The sequence below is a fragment of the Pseudopodoces humilis genome, chromosome 22 (assembly GCF_049639895.1).
Source record: "Pseudopodoces humilis isolate 2021_Gansu_Grassland_sample_001 chromosome 22, ASM4963989v1, whole genome shotgun sequence".
NCBI lineage: Eukaryota > Metazoa > Chordata > Aves > Passeriformes > Paridae > Pseudopodoces > Pseudopodoces humilis.
The window spans coordinates 2,000,321-2,022,066 of record NC_142221.1 but is presented as its reverse complement, the minus strand read 5'-3'; the positions used below and the strand labels follow the sequence as shown (position 1 = coordinate 2,022,066).

The 21,746-nt window shown below is 47.4% G+C and overlaps 2 protein-coding genes across 4 annotated transcripts; one reads left to right on the top strand and one right to left on the bottom strand.

Moving 5' to 3' along the window:
- The first annotated feature begins 690 nt into the window (after nt 1-690).
- On the top strand, nt 691-10,595 carry GSN (gelsolin). The gene is made up of 17 exons (XM_005529186.3): nt 691-911; nt 2,040-2,241; nt 2,765-2,919; nt 3,741-3,902; nt 4,105-4,254; nt 4,495-4,584; nt 5,485-5,617; nt 5,842-5,930; nt 6,235-6,450; nt 7,019-7,152; nt 7,632-7,722; nt 7,900-8,070; nt 8,665-8,839; nt 9,117-9,241; nt 9,413-9,490; nt 9,919-9,979; nt 10,215-10,595. Exons 1-17 carry the CDS (start codon nt 777-779, stop codon nt 10,382-10,384), a joined length of 2,337 nt encoding a protein of 778 aa, XP_005529243.2. The 5' UTR covers nt 691-776; the 3' UTR covers nt 10,385-10,595.
- STOM (stomatin) lies at nt 10,526-20,745 on the bottom strand. 3 transcript variants are annotated; one of them, XM_014257986.2, is made up of 9 exons: nt 20,596-20,745; nt 17,094-17,197; nt 16,153-16,225; nt 15,533-15,615; nt 13,609-13,812; nt 12,988-13,122; nt 12,363-12,543; nt 11,345-11,461; nt 10,526-11,259 (listed from the first exon to the last, which is right to left on the bottom strand). In XM_014257986.2, the coding sequence occupies exons 1-8, from the start codon at nt 20,642-20,644 to the stop codon at nt 11,349-11,351; spliced, it is 942 nt and encodes a 313-aa protein (XP_014113461.1). In that variant the 5' UTR covers nt 20,645-20,745; the 3' UTR covers nt 10,526-11,259; nt 11,345-11,348. The 3 variants fall into 3 exon arrangements, with proteins under 3 accessions (XP_014113461.1, XP_014113460.1, XP_087922123.1); XM_014257985.2 differs by having other exon boundaries at nt 10,526-11,461; XM_088065997.1 differs by having other exon boundaries at nt 10,526-12,543.
- Nucleotides 20,746-21,746: the final 1,001 nt, after the last annotated feature.

Below are 21,746 nucleotides of genomic sequence, written 5' to 3'. Positions count from 1 at the left end.
TTGTTGGGGTGCTACAATCAGCCCTGTTGTAATTCCTTTGGGCCGAGTAGGTTTGATGGCTGTTGTGTTCTTGTCACAGGGTGTTGCTACACCCTCAGAAATACTCGATTGTGCAATTATTGAATTACTGAACGAGCTTTTGTTCTGTCACCTACCAGACCGTGAATGCTCTGTTGTGAACCCGGGAGCTGAAATCCATCAGTGCATCCCCAAACCCTCCCGAGCTGTCAGGGACAGCTGGTGACAGAGTGTGGAGGCTCTTTCAGGTGCAAAGCACGGGCTGAACTCTGCTCCTCTGACAAGTCCAGGGAGCTGAGGCTGCATTCCCCCATCCTCAGGATGCTCACTTGAATCCTTATCTTCTCCAAAGTCTTTCCCTGCATCCGCTGCCAGCTGGAGCCGCCGTGCTGTTCCTCTGCATCTCATCGCCTCTCCAGCTCTCAGCTGACAAAATTGCCTCTGTTGCTGATGTCTCTTAATCCCTCGCTGTGAGGGGAGGTTTGGCCGGTGTGCCCCTGGCTCGCTGTCGGTAATGGATCGCACATTGTGTGGAGTGAGTGCCTGCTGGGCTCTGGGAGAGGCTGGAGAGGCTCTGGGATTCCAGCAGGATTGTTTGCACAAACGCGTTCCGCCCCTGTGCTGCCGAGGGGCTGGGTGTGTTTGTCCCCGATAAAAGATTGGCTTCTGCTCTTCATCTTCCCCAGCAGCCAGAGGAGCAGGGAGCTGGGACTCCCCACAGCTCTGCACGAGAAGGGAGAAGCCCATTGCTCCTAGAAATGGGCAGAAAGGACTTCAATTATCTTTTCCTCACCATTTTCTGCACAATGGCTCTGAAGCTGAACTGTGTCAGCTCCATGTCTGTGGCAGGGCTCGGATATGTTCTTACAGCAGCTGTTGTGCTTTCAGCTGTGGTAAGTGATGAACATCACAATTAAACACTGAAAAACTGCTGCTTCCAGCTACCTACAGGAGTCCCTCTTCTTTAACTCTTTGTCAGGGTTTTGTCTGGTTTTTAGTGGGAATTTGGGAGGATTCGGGCTGGAATCATCACGATAAAGTTCATTCATAAAGTTCGTTCTTTTCCATCTTTGATGTCTGATTTCAGCTTAGGAATCACTGTGATAACTAACTTGCTATTTTGCTTTCTAGTTTGTAACATTCTTTGTTTCTGCCTTGAAAACTGAGCATATTTCACTTTTGTCCATCAGCTGCTGTGAACCATCTTCTTTGTCAGAGTACTGAATGCTTCTAATGTAATATTGTAATGTTTTCTTCCCTGTTGCCTGACAGCACTCAAAGGCATGATGTGATCAATGGATAGACCTCTTTGCCAATACATCAGTTTTCTTTCCTTTCAGAAGTACCAAAGTGAATTATTTTATAAGAGAGAAAAGTGTTCATTGTGTTTGTTTAAGAGAAAGGATATTGCACCGTGTTGATATATTGCATAAGTATGGCAATAAACATATTAAACCAAAATTGCAATGTCCTTAGGACAGGATGTTGTGTAAATTAATGTAATTCCTACAAGGGAGCAGTTAAAAGGTCAGAACAGAAGAGCTTTAAGAAACCTGTTAATTACCTAAATATTCAATGATATTCACAGCATTTTCCATTTGGTTTTTGAAAACCTGCAAGTCATGTTTGTGCAGGATGTACATGTGGACTTAAAAGGGGTTTCTTTCTGGCAGCCTGGGAATGTCAAGCTTCACTTATGTGACATACTGAAATGTTATAAATTAGTAAGGAAAATACAGAGATTAAAATCCAGAGAGAGAGACAGTAGAGTTTAGAAGAGGATAAGTCAGGAATCAACTAGGAAGTTGAGGTGATTTGAAGTGAAAATTAACAGTGATCAATGGAGAGATTCTTTCCACACACATCCTTATGTTTTTCACCCCTTCAAAACTCAGTGCAAGAGAAAAAAGGAAACTTTCTACTTTTTGCCTGGCACAACAAGTTAAGAGATGAGAAGCAATTTAATTTAAATACTTCCTTGTGTCCTGCACACTGAACAGCATCCTCTGTCTCACCCCCAGCCTGTCAGCATGGTGGAACACGCGGAGTTCTTGAAGGCTGGGAAGGAACCCGGCCTTCAGATCTGGAGGGTCGAGAAATTTGATTTGGTCCCAGTGCCAAAGAACCTGTATGGAGACTTCTTCACTGGAGATTCCTACCTGGTGCTGAACACCATCAAGCAGCGCAGCGGGAACCTCCAGTACGACCTGCACTTCTGGTTGGGTGAGTGCTGGGAGTGTCCCTGCAGAGCTGGGAGCTCACAGTGACCCCTGAGCCTCTCTGCTCCAACCATTAAATGCTACCCAAGGAAATAAAAAGCAGCTCAGGGAGAATGCAGTTCTGGGTGTAAATAGCCCTACTCATGTCAAATATTTGCATGGTCTCTGCAATAGAGACTACAGCCACCTCTGATCCTAAAACCAGCTTTTCCTGGGCTGTAGGACAGGTAAGTCCCTGTTCTGCAGAGGTTCACAGGGAAGACAAGATCTCAGGTGAAAGGTCTGGCTGAAATCCTTTCTGCCTGAAAGGTGAGAGATCAGTTGTGTTCCTCCTGATCAGGGAGTGGGATTTTTCCCTCTCCTAGCTGCCCTCTGCAGTCCATGTCAGAGTACTGTGCCAAGGCTGTCCCCAGAGCCTGCAAACCCCAGGCTCTTTGACAAATCCCAGTTAAATCTGCTTTCTCCCCGTGTGTTTGCACAGTTGAATGCAGAGGCAGACCCTGCCAGTGTCTCTCTCCATGTTTCAGGTGATGAAAGCTCTCAGGATGAGCGTGGGGCTGCTGCCATCTTCACTGTGCAGATGGACGAGCACCTGCAGGGAAAGGCTGTGCAGCACCGCGAGGTGCAGGGCCACGAGTCCCCCACCTTCCTGGGCTACTTCAAATCTGGCATCAAATATAAGGTGGGTGACAACTGCCTCGAGTCTGTAAGAAATGGCATCCTGCCCAGTTCCCAGGAGAGTGAGAATTGCCCTTTTTCCAGTTGCTTAAAACCCATTCTCAGCCAGATGTTTTCGATGAGTTGGAACTGCACAGGGTGGAGAACAGCACATCCCAGTGGGAGAGATTTGGCTGAATTAATAATACACAAGGAAAGCCCCAGAAAATTTTAGGAATCAAGGTTTTGTTTTTCTTCAAGAAGCAGAGGAAAGTACAGTCCCAAGGCACCTGGAATGAATTTAAGAAGCAGCAAAGTTAATGGGAAACGCCCACCCAGGAGATTTGATTTCTCCCCACTTGCATAACAGTTTGACCTTGTAGTCTCCGTGCTTAGCCCACCCTCCCAGCATGTGCAATGTTTTGGTAAAGGAGATGAACAGTAGTGGGAGTTACTCCTCCCTGCCATCATAATAAAGTGGGATAGAAGTGAAAACATGCAGTCAAGCAGTTGTGTCTGTTAGGAATCCAAAGGCACAAGCAAAGTGATATCAGGTCACATGCTTGCAAAGTGCTCACATTTCTTCATGTCTGAGACTTTCCTTTTTGTTTATCTCCCACTCATTTGTTGTTACTTTCATCCATTTAAACTTGGTTGTGCTTTTTTTGAGAGTAACTGACATGGGTCCTGTTGCCTGCATTGATAAATAATTCCCAGTGTCTATCAGCAGAGAAAGTGAATCCTGAGCTTGGGATAATTTCTGGTAGGCAGGACATGTTATACACATGGGAATATACTCTTCTCCTCAGTCCTGGTGTGAATCCTTGCTCCTGTGTTTCCCCCCAGGCTGGTGGTGTGGCTTCTGGCTTCAGGCACGTGGTTCCCAACGAGGTCACTGTGCAGAGGCTGCTGCAGGTCAAAGGCAGGCGAACAGTCCGGGCCACGGAGGTTCCTGTGAGCTGGGACAGCTTCAACACAGGGGACTGTTTCATCCTGGACCTGGGCAGTGTGAGTACCACCTCAGAGGCAGGTGTGGCAGAATTCAAGGAGCAGGATGTGTCTGACACTTCACACAAAGTTTTCCTCCCCTCTCTGCTGAAGCCATCTCAGTGCAGAGCATCCTGAAGCACTGACGTAGTTCAGTCCCAGCTGAGTCCTGTCTCATCTAGAGAGGTGTTATGCTCTGAACACAACTTTCTCCTTTCCCCAGAACATTTTCCAATGGTGTGGCTCCAAGAGCAATCGCCAGGAGCGGCTGAAGGCCACGGTGCTGGCCAAGGGGATCCGGGACAACGAGCGCAACGGGCGCGCCAAGGTCTACGTGTCAGAGGAGGGATCTGAGCGCGAGGAAATGCTCCAGGTTATTCCCTGTGTCCATTTGTCAGTGCTGGAGTGGGAAGTGTGGTGTGTGTGTGGGAAAGGTGGTGTGTGTGGTATAAACACAGAGCTCAGTGCAGACCTGGTCCTCTGCCCTGCTGGGACATCAGAGGGAATTTACATGATTGATCTGGAGTTCTCTTCTACTCATTCTCTTGACTGGAGCACCTGGGGAGGAAGATCCTCTTGGACTGGCTGGTAATGGTTTCTCTCTCCCTCACAGGTCCTGGGACCAAAGCCCAGTTTGCCAGAAGGAGCTTCTGATGAGACCAAAACCGACACAGCCAACAGGAAGCTGGCTAAGCTCTACAAGGTAACGAGGAACCCTGACATAACTCTGGGGAGAACGGAGTAATCTGGGTGAAATTAGATGGAGGTGCAATAGCAGAGAGGAGCTGAGCTGCTCTGAGTCTCAGTCCTGCTTAACTCTGCTTCTTAACAAGTTTTATGTATGAACCTTGGCTGCTTACACTGCATGTCCATGTACTTTCTGTTGTGTTTGTCACCACTTATGTAGTGAGACAGCTGGGACTTGAGGGATTTTTAAGAGAAAAGTGGAGTGTGAAACAAATGAGGGGAAAAGGGAGTTTTCCTCTGTGCTGTCAGGCATTGTGTTAGGAATGTGACAGGAAAGAACTAGAAACAGTGAGCCTGAGAAGCAGGACCTGCCCCTTTCAACACCCAGATGAAGCCGTGACTTGTATGATGCCACTTGCCATCAGCTGTGTGAGTGGAGCAGAGTGTCCAAGAGCTTTTGGGAGGAGTCTTCTCCAAGCAGCCTCTGGTATCCATGGGATGAATATCTGCTAAGATGGTTTGTTATGTGGCACTTTATGCATTAGTCAGTAGAGGAACTCAGATTTTTAATCCTGCTTTATACAGGGAGGCTGTTCCCAGTTACCCTCCAGTCCCTGTGTGCAGTTAGTTTGCTTTGGAAGGTATTTCCTTTGCACTGAGGATATTTCCCATTTTGGACCAATCTCTCTTTGGTCCCAGCAGTATCTGCTTTGCTAGAAATACTTGAAATCTTGGAAGTGTTATGTTTTTGCCATACTGTTGCTGTGTCAGAGGTATCCTGTTTGAAAACAATAGTGCCTGCAGCAGCCAGTGCAATCAAATTGATTTCCCTTCCCTCCCTGAGTTCTGAGCTATGGCCACGGAGCAGGAGGGAGCAGAGGGTGACTTACATGACCTCTGTGCTGTGTTGTCACAGGTCTCCAATGGGGCTGGGAACATGGCAGTGTCCCTGGTGGCAGATGAGAACCCCTTCTCCCAGGCAGCCCTGAGTACAGACGACTGCTTCATCCTGGACCATGGCACAGATGGAAAGATCTTTGTTTGGAAAGGTACCTGAGAGAACCAGGGAGAAAAGAATTAATATCATAAATAGAAAGGCAGTTGTTCTCTCTCAGCCGTCACAACAGGCACAAAAGGGATTGAGCAATGGTCATTTGTTATTTGGCATCATTTATCTGGAAGACTGAGCCCTTCTGCTCTTGCAAAAGGTACCTGGGACAGTTTCTTCTCTGGGTAAAAAACCTGACCCCCTTTCTCTCTATTTTCATTAAAGGTAAAGGTGCCAACTCTGAAGAGAAGAAGGCAGCGCTGAAAACAGCCTCAGAGTTCATTGACAAGATGGGTTATCCCAAACACACCCAGGTAAGGATCTATGGCAGCCCCAAGCTCTGGGGTCACTTTTCTGCCACATGGGCCAGGGACTGCGGAGCACGATGGCTCAGGTGTCCCTGTCAGCCTTTCAAGTAGTCCTGTTGTGGGAGATCTGCTCTGTTTGGGGAGATTCTGCAGTGCTGCTCCTGGATTAAAGCAGCATTTGCCTCAGAACAGCTGGTAGTTAAAGTTTCTTCCTCTCAGATACTCTTTTACCTTTTCCATGACTTCTTCTAGGAGTGAAAAAGAGGAGTAGGTAAACCTTGACATGGTTCTAAAGGCTCATTCCTTTCAGATCCAAGTCCTCCCTGAGAGTGGTGAGACACCTTTGTTCAAGCAATTCTTCAAGAACTGGCGGGACAAGGACCAGACAGAAGGGCTGGGGCAGCCTCACGTTTCTGGCCACGTTGCCAAGATTGAGCAGGTCCCTTTCGACGCGGCCACCCTGCACAGCTCCAAGGCCATGGCTGCCCAGCACGGCATGGAGGATGATGGCTCTGGCAAGAAACAGGTCAGTGGTGGCACAATCCCTCTGGGAAGGTTTCCAAACTTTTCTTCGCTACTTGATGGCATTTCTGCAAGAGCAGCAAGACAAATGGAGGCCAGAGAGCCATCAACACTGAGGTCTTGTAGCTACTGGGGGAATTTCTGACACCAGAAATATCAGCAGGGTCTTGAAAGCCCTGCAGAAAAGTGGGGTTGACTCTGACTCCACGATTTCCCGGCACTGTGGACATGGCTTTATTCCTCCTCCTCCTGGTTATTCTCCCTGTTGCCATCACACGTGTGAATGTCTCGGAGCACCTGCGTTTATGACTTTGAGCACAGAACAGGGGTGGAGTTGGGCTTGACGGGGCTGGGGACTGTCCAGAAGCCCAGTGCGGTCCCGGCCGAGGTTTGGGTGTTTAAGAAAGCCCTGAAGAGTCTCGTGGCTCCGCTGGGCCCCGGCGCAGGAGCGGATGGGGATTGTCCCGCCGGGCCCGGCAGAGGGCGCGGCAGCTCCGCCGGGGATGCGGGCTCTGCGCACTGCGGGCCGGCAATGGGAGCATCCTGCAGCGCCTCTCATCCTCTCCCACCAGATCTGGAGAATAGAAGGCTCCGAGAAGGTGCCGGTGGACCCCGCCACGTACGGGCAGTTCTACGGCGGGGACAGCTACATCATCCTGTACGATTATCAACACGACGGGAAGCGGGGACAGATCATTTACACCTGGTACGGGACTTGTCCCGGGGCGAGTCAGGGAACGCTGGGGCTGCGAGTCCCCTCAGAAAATCCATCACTGCTGGTTCCCGCTTTCAGAGGGTCTCTGGGGGATAAAGTTTCACCCTGGATAACTTTCCCTTGCAACTAAAACAATACCAGAGGTCTGGGATGTTCATTTGAAGTGGAACAATGGAGGGAATTACTGTGTGAGGGTTTTTTTGTTTCCATCTTCCCCACACTGGTTATTACTCCCTTCTTTGGATCAAGCTCTGCTTATCTAGGAGAGTTCTGCTTATCTAGGAAAGGTTCTTATCTCCCCCTGTACTCACTGTGCTACAATAGAGGATAAAGAGTTTCTCCTTTGTGTTGAATGAAGTGCTGCAGAGATTCTGTAACACAGGGATTCCTTACCTCCTCTTGATCTCTGTAAGGTGTGTGTGTGTGGGGAAAGGCTGAGAATAAAGCTGCGATTTGGCCTTGTTCTCCAGGCAGGGCGCTGACTCCACGCAGGATGAGATTGCGACCTCTGCATTCCTCACAGTGCAGCTGGATGAGGAGCTGGGAGGCAGCCCCGTGCAGGTAAAGAGACCCAGCAGAAACCAACCCCAACACTGGGAGAATAAAGAATATATATATATTAAACACCTGGCCCAGCTGGGTGCTCTGTGAATATTCCGGCTCGACAGAGGGTTGTAAAAGCCATTTCTGGTTGGTCTTGTGCTCCTCAAAACTGACAGCAAGTTTCTTTTTCTTCAGAAACGAGTAATTCAAGGGAAAGAGCCCCCTCATCTAATGAGCATGTTTGGTGGAAAGCCCTTGGTTGTTTACAAGGGTGGAACCTCGAGGGAAGGAGGCCAGACTGCACCTGCAGCAACGCGGCTGTTCCAGGTCCGCTCCAGCACCTCTGGAGCCACCAGAGCAGTGGAGGTATGTGGAGGGAGAGTCAGCCTTGGTGCTGTGTGTACAGCCCACCATGGGAACATGACCACTGAAGAGTTCAGCTCCCTGTATGGAAGAGGAGCTTGGGCCAGGACACAGGTTCAGAGCCCCACTGCTCTGAGAGAAAACGCTCACAAATGCCACTGTGCAACAGCGCTGGTCAGGAGAGGGCAGTGGTTTATGGCTGCAGGAACTTCCAAAATTTCCAGCTTCAAGAGCCTTGTCCTTGTTGACACAGAGGAGTTGGTGTTACTGATTGATCAGTGTTGGCAGCAGGGACTGCTCTGCCATGGGCTCCCTGGTGAGCTCCTAAATCTGCCATAACCACCAGGACTGGCACAGTGACAGCCAGGCATTCCTGCTATAGGTCATGTATAGCTGTAATCACACACTGAAACAGTTACTCTTCCCATGTGAAAAATCTTAACTCATCACTTGGATACAGGGACTATACAACGCATCTGACAGCCTTACATGCTCATATGGAAAATCTTGTTTGCAGTTTATTCAACTGTAGGTTCTGGTTTGATTTTGAAGTAGAGGATGGTTACATCTGACACCTGCAGTGTTCCTTCTTTTCAGCTGGATCCTACAGCCAGTCAGCTGAACTCCAATGATGCCTTTGTCCTGAAAACTCCCTCTGCTGCCTACCTGTGGGTTGGCCAAGGAGCCAGCAGCGCTGAGAAATCAGGAGCACAGGAGCTGCTGAAGATACTGGGAGCTCGCCCAGTACAGGTTGCTGAGGGCAAAGAGCCAGGTGAGAGGGTCACAGTGGAGTCTGTGATCATTTCTGTGTAGCTGCACATCCTCAGCAATTATTTAATGGATATTTTGTCTCCCAGAACAAGAAAATGTGGACATGGGCAAGAGGAGCTTCTCTGGGCTCTTTTCATTGTTTAACAGCACTCTCATATATGTCTGCAGGCCATTGGGACTTTCTGGCCCAGAAGAATGCTTCAAGTCCTGCCCAAACCGTAACCCTGGTGTGGGTTCCATGAACAGGCGAAGCATCAGTCTCTCTTTCTGTTTTCCAGACAATTTCTGGGCAGCCTTGGGTGGCAAAGCTCCGTACCGCACCTCGCCCCGCCTCAAGGACAAGAAGATGGACACTCACCCCCCGCGTCTCTTCGCGTGCTCCAACAAGAGCGGGCGCTTCACCGTGAGTATCTGGGGGGATTCATTCAGCATCCACCTGACAGGCCTGGAACAGCTCAGGCCCAGCTGCTCTGAGCCCCCCCACCAGCAGTTACACCTGATCTTTGTGTGGTTTGTCCTGTACAGATAAAGTGATGCCTGAAGCCTGTGCTCATCTTAGCCCTCTGTTTTCCAGATTGAAGAAGTTCCTGGAGATCTGACTCAGGATGACCTTGCCACAGATGATGTGATGCTCCTGGACACATGGGATCAGGTAAGTCACGTTTACAGGGGGACAAGATGAGAAAAGAATAGGCACAGATTGGGTCTGGATTGAGACCTGAACCACAACAACAGCCAGAGGTGCTGTTGTATTACAGATCCAGCACACATCAGCCACAGGCAACTCAAGAGATGAATTTTGATGTTTTATAGAAAAATGTTCTAACATCTGCTATTTTCCCCTGATGTGAAGCTAGTGTAGAATTTGTTTAAGGGTCTACAGTTCATGAAGATAAAATGCAGGCAAAAATCTTCTCATTACTGACCAATAGACCTTTGATCATGTTGGTCAACAACCCAGCCACATCAACACGAGGATTTTCTGCTTTGTGTCACACTCTGTTCAGTGAGGCTTCATCTAAATTATCCCTTCATGAAGAGAATGATTGTTGCTGAAGTAATTAATATTTTTATCTTTAGGTCTTTGTATGGATTGGGAAAGATGCCCAAGAAGAAGAAAAGACTGAGGCGCTGAAGTCTGGTAATGTCACATTTTCCTCTCTGAACTATCCCTTTCTCATTTTCCCACTGTGTGAGCATGATTCATGCAATTTATATTCTGATAGGCATAGCTAAAACCATTAGGGTACAAACTTTCAGTGGGTATTTTTGTTGAAATGGCCAACATGAAGCTGCCTCTGGCAGCCATTTAGCCCCAGTTTAGCTGCTGCTCTGCAGGCCTGGTGCTCAGTGAGACCCCCTCCCTGTGTCCCCAGCCAAGCGCTACATTGACACAGACCCCTCCACGCGGGACAAGAGGACCCCGGTGACCATCGTCAAACAGGGCTTCGAGCCTCCCACCTTCTCCGGCTGGTTCCTGGGCTGGGACGATGACTACTGGGCTGTGGATCCCCTGCAGAGAGCAATGGCAGATGTGGATGTGTGAGGAATGTTTGAAACAGAGCAAGTTCAGTGCCTTCGATACCTTCAAGAGCTCCTTCCTCCTGCAGGATGTGTGTTAACGAGGGAATGATGTTAATAGCCAATTAGCTGTGCAATAATTTCCGAAAACAATCATGACCAGTCATTGACCCCATTCCTTGCTTTGATTATATTTAATACAATAAAGCTTGTATGAAATATGGGAAGAACAGAAATGGTGGGGTTTGTTACGAAGAAACAAACATCAGAAAGAAACACAAAGAAAACATTAAAGAGCAGCCGTAGATCTCATGTTTGAACACGACTTAGAAAACAAAACCTTCTTTGTGCCATCTTTTGCACATAGACTTTTTACTAAAATGTTACAGAAAATATTTTGAGAAGTTTGGGACTGCTATGCTTTCCCTTTTTCAGAATGATATGCATTTGAGACCCTGATAAACAGTATTTTACTCTTTCAAAAACTCACTCATTAGTAAACAACATGTTTTTTATTCAGGATGAGAGAAAAAAGCATCTTGTGCTGTCAACAAGAATTCACAGGGGTGGCACCCGCAGCAGCAGCAGCGGGAGTTACAGTGACTCATCTTCCCTAAGGATTAACCTGGAGCTGTGCACTTGCTCTGTTTCCCACTCCAAGTGCCTGAGCACAGCAATGCTAATTATTCCAGCTTTGTTAACTGATTCTCCCGCTCCTAGCCAGAAGTTAAGCTCAGCTTACATGAGCTGCCACCTTGACAAACACAAACACAATATTCCTTTGGTGATGCAGAGAAAAACCTGCCCAGCAGACAGGCAGAAAAGCAACAGCACTTGGGCATCTCCTGCCAGTGACAAAGGCACAGCGTGTCGAGGCACAGGTACCCAGGCCTAAAACACCTGTAAATACAGAGCTGATTGGAGCAGAAAGGGCATAAGAAACAAGTTATGGAGTTATGCTGGCCAGTGGGAGAAGGGCACTTACATCATTACTCTTGGCATTTCAGTTCCATTGCCACGTCCCAGAATTTATGGATGTCAGATGCACTGCTGCTGCCAGCCTCACCCATGCGGAATCCAGGTCTTCTCTTATTAATCTGTACTACAGAGGTACAAAACAAGAAGTTTAACAGCTTGGGTTATGTGAGCTGAGGCCCAGCTGCTTTGAGGATGAAATATAAGCCCTTATTAACACAACAACCACTCCAGGTCTGCACAGAGCAGCACCAACAGGTAAACAACAGGTAAAGCACCAGTGCAACATCTTCTGTTAAACATCACTCCTGCCTGCTACTTACAGACATGTCATTTCCTAGAGATATAAGGTTTTAGATCTGGATAAAATGCAGCACTTTGGTTTTTAAAAAATATTTTTAGGAGAAACAGATACAGGCAGAGCTTTTCAGTGCTTTAAAGCAGTGTAATTCTATTCAGACACAGCCCCATAATAACAGCAGCCCATCAGTGACCACAAGCACGTTGTATCCACAACCATGGCATATTTGCGCCATTCCTGGGTGGCAGAAAGACAGAAAGTTCCACTAACAACTGTTTCTCATCAATGGGGACTGGTTTACAGAGCATGAGCCTGATTTTCAGGAGTGCCCAGGACACTATTCCACTTCCCTTGCAGGGCTCCAGACCCATTTTGTAGAAGGAATAATTCCAAATGTTGGACCACCTCTACCACAACCGGTTTCCTATTCTATTTGAAAAGGAGGTTTTGGATTAGAGGTGTCCCATCCAGGGTGATATGGATAAAGCTCATTTAAGATCACAACCTGCTTGTAATCATTCTGAGAGGTTTTCAACTTCAAATATTGCGATTGTCCACATTCACAAACATTACATACAAGTTCTATAACACACTCAGTAAAACAAAAAGGTTCCTCAGCAAACCCACTTTGCTAACACTTCCACAAACTACACTATACAGGGAATTCAGTGCTGCAAACGTGGGCTGACCCGAGCTTGCCCCTCCCAGCCTCTCTACTCCTTCACACCTAGGAGGCCCTGCAGGATGTTTATGGGCAGGGGGAAGACGATGGTGGAATTCTTCTCGGCAGCGATGGTGGTCAGGGTCTGCAGGTACCGGAGCTGCAGAGCAGCAGGAGACTCCGTGATCACCATGGACGCCTCCTTCAGGGCCCTGGATGCGTTCATCTCCCCCTCGGCCGCGATCACCTGGGGAGGCAAAACGAGTGAAACTGAACTCATCCTGCACAGGAGGAACAGGAAATCCACAGGGTGATTTCAGCCCTAGGCAGGTACCAAAGCCAGTGCTCAGCACCCTGGGAAGTGACCTGCCCTGGGCACGTGCTTTCAGCAGGCACAAGCCACTCCTGCTTGTTCTCCAGGCCCCAGTGCCTGGTATCCTCCCATCCAGAATGCAGGATCACAAAAGCTGGCATCAGGTCTTGACAATGCAATGCAAGTATTTCTTCTGTCTTCAAAAGCTTTTGTGCTTCTTCCAGCACTGCCTCTCAAAATCAGAGGCACTCCCCACAGATAGCTGAAAATACTTTCTCCCTCAAGCTGTACCTTTTTGTATCTACAAGGCCTTGAGAGGGAATGGTGTATTTCTTACTTGAGAAAAACCAAATCCAGTCCCCAGACTGATGTCATTACCTTGGCTCTCGCCTCCCGGGCAGCCTCTGCTTCTGCAGCCATGGCTCTCTGCAGCTGGACAGGTAACTTCACATCCTTGATCTCCACACGTTCCACCTTAATGCCCCAATCGTCTGTTGCATCATCAAGTGTGACCTACAGGAGGCAGAACAGGTAAGTGAAGCCACACACCTGGCTCAGACTAATGCCCAAATTTGAAGAATGGCCAATAAACCAAATGAATTCTCTTCAAATTCTCAGACTTTCAGGGCTTTAGTATTTGTAGTGAGATTTGGCATCTGTAAGAGCACAACTGTTTTAAACTAACAAACACCCCCAGAGCTTGGTTAAAGTATTGAAGGAATTCAGTGGCAGAGTTTCCTTCAACAGTGAAGGACTGACACAAGGATCCAGGGAAGCACTCCTCTCCTGTATCCCTCATTCCCATGTGCTAGTTCCACGTGCCCTTAGTCCCTCATTCTTATTGCACAGAGTTCTCTCCCAAGAGATCTTGTCAGGGCTTTGCCTACAGCTTCAAATCACAACTTATCACTTAAAGATAAAATAAATCCACACCTTTAAGTTATCGCTGAGATTGCTGCTTAACCTGATGTTTGGTGGATTGCTCCAAGCTGCTCATACCTGCATGCTGTGTGCAATTTCCTCACGGTCAGAGAGGATCTCAGAGAGGCTTTTGGTGCCCAGGACATTCCTCAGGGTGGTCTGTGCCAGGAGCCGGGTGGCCGAGTCGGCATTGGTGATGTTTGCCACGGCCAGGGTGGCATTCTGAACCCTGTAATAAACCACTCCATCCACGTTAATTGTCACCGAGTCCTTGGTCAGGATCTGAAAAGCAGTGGGCAAAGTACAGAATATTCCATCAATACAAGGTTAATTATTATGACAATAATAATTTTTTTACCACACCGAGTCCTGGTTTCCCACTGTCTTGAAAACTAAAGTCCTTATACACATATGCTGCAGGTGAACGTGTCCCAGTGTTCACAAATTTCCCAATACAGCTCTGCAAAGCTGAGACTAAATATGGGATTAGAAACTTCCCAGTGAAAAATACTTTCCATTAGCTTTGCCCTAATGTTATTTTTAACCCACTTCCTCGAATTCACAGAGGAATCTGCAAGTCATACCAGTGACAGGAAAAAGAGAAAAGGCAGAAATTATTTACTCTGAAATTCATCTTCTCCTGGGAAGGTTTAACCAGTGATTCTGGCAAGGAGTCATACCCAGGCACGTCCCCGTGCTGCCTTTCAGTCAGGTTACACCAGGGCTGTGTGAGGCAGCCTGAAAGCAGGGCTGTGGGGTCTGCAGAACTGCAGCCTCCTGGGACAGGAGGGTGGCACTGCACAGGGCAGCTCAGAGAACCAGGGCCATGCCCACAGCTGCCCTCATTCCATGGTACACAATTACCTTCAAGATTTACCCATCCTGTCCCTTCCCAAACTACCTCTTTTAGCAGGTTTTTCATAACACAAAAGCTAAAGAATGAGTAGCATGTACAGAAATCACATTGAACAAATAAAAATGGATTTGTGCCTCTATGTAAGGAACACAAACAAACCTAAATCCATAAGCATAATTTAATCAAGTCAAAAGAAAAACCGGATTACTGATGACCTCACTAATGGTTCAGCAGCAGCTGCAAGCACATTCTGCCTGCCAGTGATTAGGTTTCTCCCAATTACCCTTTAGAGTGTACCAGGACAGCTGCCATTTGTCTCAATATACAACTAACCAGCAGCAACAAACCCACAAACAGATCTGACAGGAAACAGATGCACGACACAGGTAGCATGGGCCATGTCTGTCACAAAATGCACCTGATATATGAGTGATACAGTTATAACCATCAGGATACAATTGTTCAGTAACTTATTTTTAGAGGGACAGTTGAGTTTTTTTTCTTTTGTTATCCATGGAGTTGGCAGCACTAAGTTCAGCTGGCTTAATGTTCTGGAGACATTCTGCTACTAAGTTAGGATGTCCAAGGAAAATCAGACTAGAAATCAAAGTATTTTGTTCTTTAGGACCTGCCATGAGTGGCAGCACCCTCATCATGTGCAGGGCAGGGCACAGGAGCCATGTGCACACAAACCCAATGAAGGGAGCTGACCACTCATTCCCCAGTTGCTATAAATAGCATTTGATGTATATACCAATTTCATCCCATTACTTGAGGCAGTTTATACATGCAGATAAATTGGCACAGGACAGATCCCTGCTGCGCCTGGAAATCTTCCAGATTTCACAGAAGCAATTAGGGAATGTTGTATGAAGCCCAGTAGCCTTCGTTCCAAACTCCTCCCATTCCAGCTCTCAGGCAGTATTCAATTACCTCATTTGGTCCTCAGAGCATTATCTGTTTTCTCTCAGTGCTCTTCCCTAACTGGATGACATTTCTAAGGGATTTATGTACTCTTCACAATACATGGCACCTGCACAAGCAATCTGTATTCAAACTGCACATTACCCAATACCGAGAGAGGAGAAGGAAAAGCAACGTGCACAAGATGCTCCAAGTACTTTGCAAAGGCAAATGTGAACTCACCTCCTGAGGAGGGATATCAAAAGAGATGGTTCTCATATCGACTTTGATGAAGCTGTCTGTGCAAGGCAGGACAAAAAACAAACCTGTGCCAAAAAATCCATTTAAGAAGATGTGAAAATGGGTCATTAGAGCAGACAAAACTTGTTATGGCAATAAGTTGAAATCCAACTGTTGTGGCTGTGCAGCTCTTTGTGAGGAGCTCAGCAGCACAACACTTGTTAGTGGCTTCCAAACCAAGGTAAGATTTTCAAAAATGCATGCTGAGAAACTTCAATTTATCTGGGTATCACTTACTTAGAGATTTTTAACATTTGAAAATGAAACAGCCCCAAAACTCTCTTTACATTTAGTGCTTTTGATTCTGCCTGCAGATCATACATTAACAAAGGAGAGCTGGGTAAAATTAAGTTTGCTGTCTTCTCAATCCAGAGTATAAATCAGAACTTTATGAGCTGGAAGAGACCTGCGAGGCTCATAAAGTCCAATTCCTGTTGTAACACATCCTCTTACTGGAAGTTACAGAATTCTTGAGAAATCCATTTGCTACTTTACTGCAATGTCTCTACTCCATTATTGTTTTGCTGATGACTAACTGGAACAAATTGCTGTCCAGGACATACCTGGTCCCTTTGCTCCCCCTTTTAGGATGCGTCCAAGTCTGAAGATGATGGCTCTCTCGTATTCCTTGATAATCTGGAACAGATTGTTGGATGTCATACATGGGTTTCCAGAAGTCACATGATGGATTCCAAATTATGTACACACCAGGCTAGGACAGTCTTGAGTCTCAAATTTAATACACATTTCTTTACCGGCTGCTTTTGAGAATTTTAGCCTAAACTTTATTGTCAAAAAGTAAAGAGCAAAAGGAAAAAATCAGGACAATAGTCCACAAGAAATATTCCTCAGACTCTCAATAGGATGGCACCTGGACAGGTCCAGGCACCGGTAGCAGCCATCAGGAATATCCTGGCAACAACACAACAAAGTGCAGCATTTGTGACCCGGCAGGGATTTTTCCAGCTCCAATTCTGATGCCATATCAGCCAAGCCAGGAGGAAATAACTCCTCCTGTCTGGAAACTGCAAACATCAACCTCAGAATGATCACAGACAACACCCTGTCTTCAAATGTGTCACATGCAGCCACATCTATGTACATAATTACAGATTTCTATTTACAAATTTCATATTTAGACATGTGATACACAGGGAGAGATCTCCTTAAGAAAATAAATTATCAGTTCTCTAAGTGTAGTTATAGGTTCTTGCAATTATTCTTATCCTTCAAATGAGCTTATTTACTAATGACAACTGGGCAGATGTAGTAAAGACATCAATGCAAGAATTATTTTGACCAAATATTGTAATACCACTTATATTTTCGGTTTGAAGATAAATGCCCTGAAGTGCTGGGGTCTGCTATCTACTGTCTGCTATAGCTCAAGAAAGAACAGAGTTGGATTAATTTCTGTTCAGAACAAGTAAATCCAATTGAGAACAATAATATCCACTCTGCATCACTTAAAGTTTTAATCCAACTTAGCAGTGAATAATTTTACCTTTATGCACATCCATATTGATATAGGAAATGTAAGAACAGTGAAAATAAACGAGATGGTCACCAGGATCCATCCACACACACCAAGGCCACTGTTTTCATCATCTACGAAAGAGCAGAAATTTTCATTTTTTAAACACGAGAGTGCCTATTAAAGTGCCTAAATTGGATATTTATGTTCAATGTTCCTTGAAATAAATCATTGTTAGCACTACTCCTAATGCCAAACGCATTAGGTTTAGATTCAAAATCAAATTAAAAGCCAAATTCTGCTTTGATTTTCACCAGTCTCTAAGTTGTGCATGATAGCTGAGGGCAGAATGCTGTCCAGGTAACATTTATGCAGAAGTGTACCAACATTCATGATTCAATTCTCAAATGCCTTTCTCTCCCCCAGATTTTTCTAGCAGAGTGACTCACAGGCAGCAGTGGAAATCGCATTCCTTTGTTTTCTGAGAAGTCAGAGGAACTTCATGTAAGGAGTAAAATACAAATACCCCACATCCTGCCAGCTCTAGGACAGCATTGTTAGAACTTGGGTTCTATTCCAGCTGTTATGGGTGCAGATCTATGGAAACCACAATTCTCAGACCTGTTGGATCTGGGAAGTTGGATAAGATGAGGTACAAGATTAGCAGGATGTGAAATAAAGCCTCCATTAAGAATTTCTTGGCCAGAAACTCCTCATGCTTTATTTCTCTGTCAGGAGAAGATACCAACTGAAGGTAACTCTGGGATCAAATAACGAGCTGGTGGTTTCAAAAGCTACCCAGCTAAAGCCATGACAAAATGTGGGCTGGGAGGAATTCACAGAGCTACAGGAAGCTTCTTATCCTGCCAGCTAAGACTCCTCATGGGCTGCCAGAAGCCTGCTGCCAAGCAGGGATGTCCCAGGGTGACACCCAGCACTCACAAACATCACCTTCCTTCTCTGGAGATCCATTATTTCATGGAGAACTCGCATCTCAAATGATGTCAAATTTCAAGACTGAGCAAAGAGGGATGCTTCATTTAGCACGAATGTGTTGTTTTTCACAATATAAGAAGGGAGAGAGATGCTGTCTTGTGGAAAACTCTATGAAATACAAGAAACATGCCTGGCATTTGTGGGATGAGCTAGTTGTGAACCATCCCATCATGGCACTGGGAAAAGTTCATCAAGAGGCAATTCTTGCCTGATTTCTCAGTGAGGCTCATTGCCACTGCATCCTGAGAGCAGCCAGTTCACAGCACTCAAGTGGGACTGACAGAGGTGGTGCAGAGGTAATGCTGCAGCTCCTGGAGGTGATCCCCATCCCTGCTCACCTCACAGGCTGAAAACAAAGGCTTGACCCCACACTAAGTGATGGCTGACAGTATCCCTAAACCTGCCACTAGAATTTTCTCCTGAGCTAAAAGGCGGGCAAGCCCACACCTTGGATTTATAGCCCTCTGTGGTGGACAAATCTAAGCAGGCAATTAAAAAAATGCAAATATGCTTGAGCAACCTCTTTAAGAAATAAACCACAAGGAGAAAGACTATTAAAAAAATAAAAAAAAGAATTTAATCAGCCTTCAATGCCTTTAAGGCTGACTAGTACAGTTACCGTTACTTTAGTAGGAAATTATCCCTTGGACCATCAAACTGTATTAAGAATTTATAATACACACTTAGTGCCGGAGGCTAAGATGGAAGAGGAAAGTTCTCATTACAGCTTAAGGTGTGGTACATGGTTCATTTGTGATTTATTCCTTCTGCAAAGACTCCACAGTCCAAACAAGCACACAGCTTTGTCAGCAGACAAAGAGCAAAAATGTGCACTGACTGAAAACAAAACGCCAATTTCAAAGCGAACTAGATGTCTTCACAGATGCTTCTCAGAGCATTTCACATGGGAAATAACCAAAATTACAACATCCAATAACCAAAACTACGTCTAATGCCACTTACTCCATATTTTATTGTGATCACATGAGAGCTGCAGGAGAAACCACCTCAGCAGCATGTTCATGTTCTCTCTTGCAACGACAAGATTGGCACCGACGTGACCATGGCGAGCTATTAATTACTAACATAGTTACACATGAAATGCAGAACCAGCATGTGCATTGGGCATGAGGCCCAAAGAGATCCACAGTTATTTATACAACAACTCAAATTACCCAGCCAAAGGCTTCATACATAAAGCAGTCTTAAAAATACATTTCCTTCTCTGGCTGCAAACAAGAAAAGCATAAAATAAATCAGAACTTTTCTGTTGCCTGTTTCTGAACAATGGAAGTAACAGGAAAACATTCCAGCTTCCAGTGAGTGAAACTGTCAGTTGTGCTATCTCAGTGCATCTCCAAAACATCCTGACCCATGTTACACACCAACACCTCCTAACTGCAATGCCAAACCCCACAGCAATAATGATACCAAGAAGTAAAAATTCACTATAAGTCATTGCCACACCTGAGGACTTCTACCACTTTCTCCAGTCACACCTAGACAGGCTTTGGCTGCAGGGAAAAGCCACAGTAGTGTCAAAAAACAATCCCTAAATTCTCCTTGCTTTCATTTACTGGTGCAGCACCCCGGGGATTACTTCTGTTGACTCTGCTCGTCATTATTTGCATGGTGTTCCCCTTAGTGATCTGAATTACTGCACAGGAAAGGAAACCACGGACCACAGAAACCCACCCGAGTTATACCACCGGGGCAGCTCATGGTGATGCTCTGACACGTTCCCGAGGGCGGTGTGAGGAACCGCGAGTCACCACCTGCGGCTGCGGTACCCCAAGGTGCAGCGGGGTCAGCCCTGCGTTAACCAGGCTGATGGCTCAGCATCCCCTGTTAACCGGGGCTGGGACTCCTCCGTTAACTGGGGCTAAGGGCTCAGCATCCTCCGTTAACTCGGGCTAAGGGCTCAGCATCCCCTGTTAACTGGGGCTAAGGGCTCAGCATCCCCTGTTAACTGGGGCTAAGGGCTCAGCATCCCCTGTTAACTGGGGCTAAGGGCTCAGCATCCTCCGTTAACTCGGGCTAAGGGCTCAGCATCCCCTGTTAACTGGGGCTAAGGGCTCAGCATCCCCCATTCTCCGGGGCAGGAGGCTCGACATCCCCCGTTTACTGGGGCAGTGGGCTCAGCAACCTCCGTTAGCCGAGGCTGAAGGCTCAGCATCCCCCATTAGCCGGGGCCGAAGGCTCCCCGTTAGCCGGGGCCGGGGGCTCGACATCGCCCGTCAGCCGGGGCCGGGGTCGCTCCGGGGTCGCCGGTGACCCTTGGCAGCCGGGGCTCAGGGAAGCGGAGGCTGCCCGGGAAGCGAAGCAGGACCGCTCCTGGCTCCTCCCGCGGGCTTAACTTTGGTGAAGCATCTTCAAACTTTTCTCTGCGACTAAACAAAGCAATAATTAAAACCGAAAGAAAAAAGCGGAGAGAGAGAGACACGAAGGCGCCCCGCTCACGGAGCCCGCGAGGAGCGGCCGCTGCGGGGCCGTTTGGGGACAGCAGCCCACTACCCGCTCCCCCTGCGGCCGTTACCTGGCGCTGCCCGGGGCTTGTGCGGGAACCCCGCTTCGTGGTCTGCCATGGTCCCCGAGTCCCGTAAGAGCCGCCTCGGAGTCCGTCCCGCGTCCCCTCAGAGCCGCCTCTGCGCTGTCCCGCCGCCGCCGCCCCCGCAGTCACCGCCGTCCCCTCCGGCTCCCTCAGCGCCGCCTCAGCGCAGCCGCCGCGCGCCCGCCCCGCCCCGCCCGCGCGCTCCGGGTGTGGCCGCGCGCGCCCGGCCCCGCCGCCAGGGGGCGCCACTGCCGCTGAGGGCGTGAGGGAGCGACCATGGAGGGACCCCCGCCCGCGGCGCCCGCTCGGGAGCGGCGGAGGGGAAGGAGCCGGAGGGCGGCCGAGGGCAGCAGGCAGGGCAGGGAAGGCGGGGAAGGCAGGAGGGGAAGGCACGTAATGAGCGACCGGCCCGGCGGGCAGCCGTGGCCTGAGGTGAGTGAGCACCGAGCATCCTCTCCTGAGGGGAGCAGCGAACAAACTTCCAGCTGCCCCGGCCTCGTGTGTCATTTAATGTGAGGATGGAACAACTGTTCCGTGAGGTTTTATTGCTTTTCTTCCCCACACTCTCTTCCTCTCATGTGGAGAATTGGTATCTTTCATCCCTTTTGGAAGAGGCCACGGTAACGATTTCTGCTGCTTTCCTACCAGCTCCATCCACAGAGACAAAGTCTGCAGAGGCACATCATACACACAACAGGCATTGCATACCAGATTGTAAAGTTCGTTAAATTTCATAGGAGTTCCAAAGTTGAATTTCATATTAGTGTGAGTTATGAGGTCTATAAGTAATTCTTGGCTATTCTTTAACCTTTTTTTATCTGTGGAATGTTGGTAATTAATGGGTATGTGCAAACATGCATCTCTCACCTTACGCTGATTACTGACGGAGTGCAATTACTTCTTCATAAACACATTGCAGCCTATGACCAAAAATGGTATTAGACTACTAAAACAGATTTATTTTCAGTGTTGATGTTATCCTGTGTTAAACTCTTCTTTTGAAGAGCCTGAATGGACAGCCTGAATCTTGCTGTCCATTATGTACCAGAGGAGCAAAGATTTTGGTTTGGTAGCACAATTGGTTGAGACATGAGGTAGGAGTGGAGCTGAATGCTAAATGTAGTCATGATTCTTGA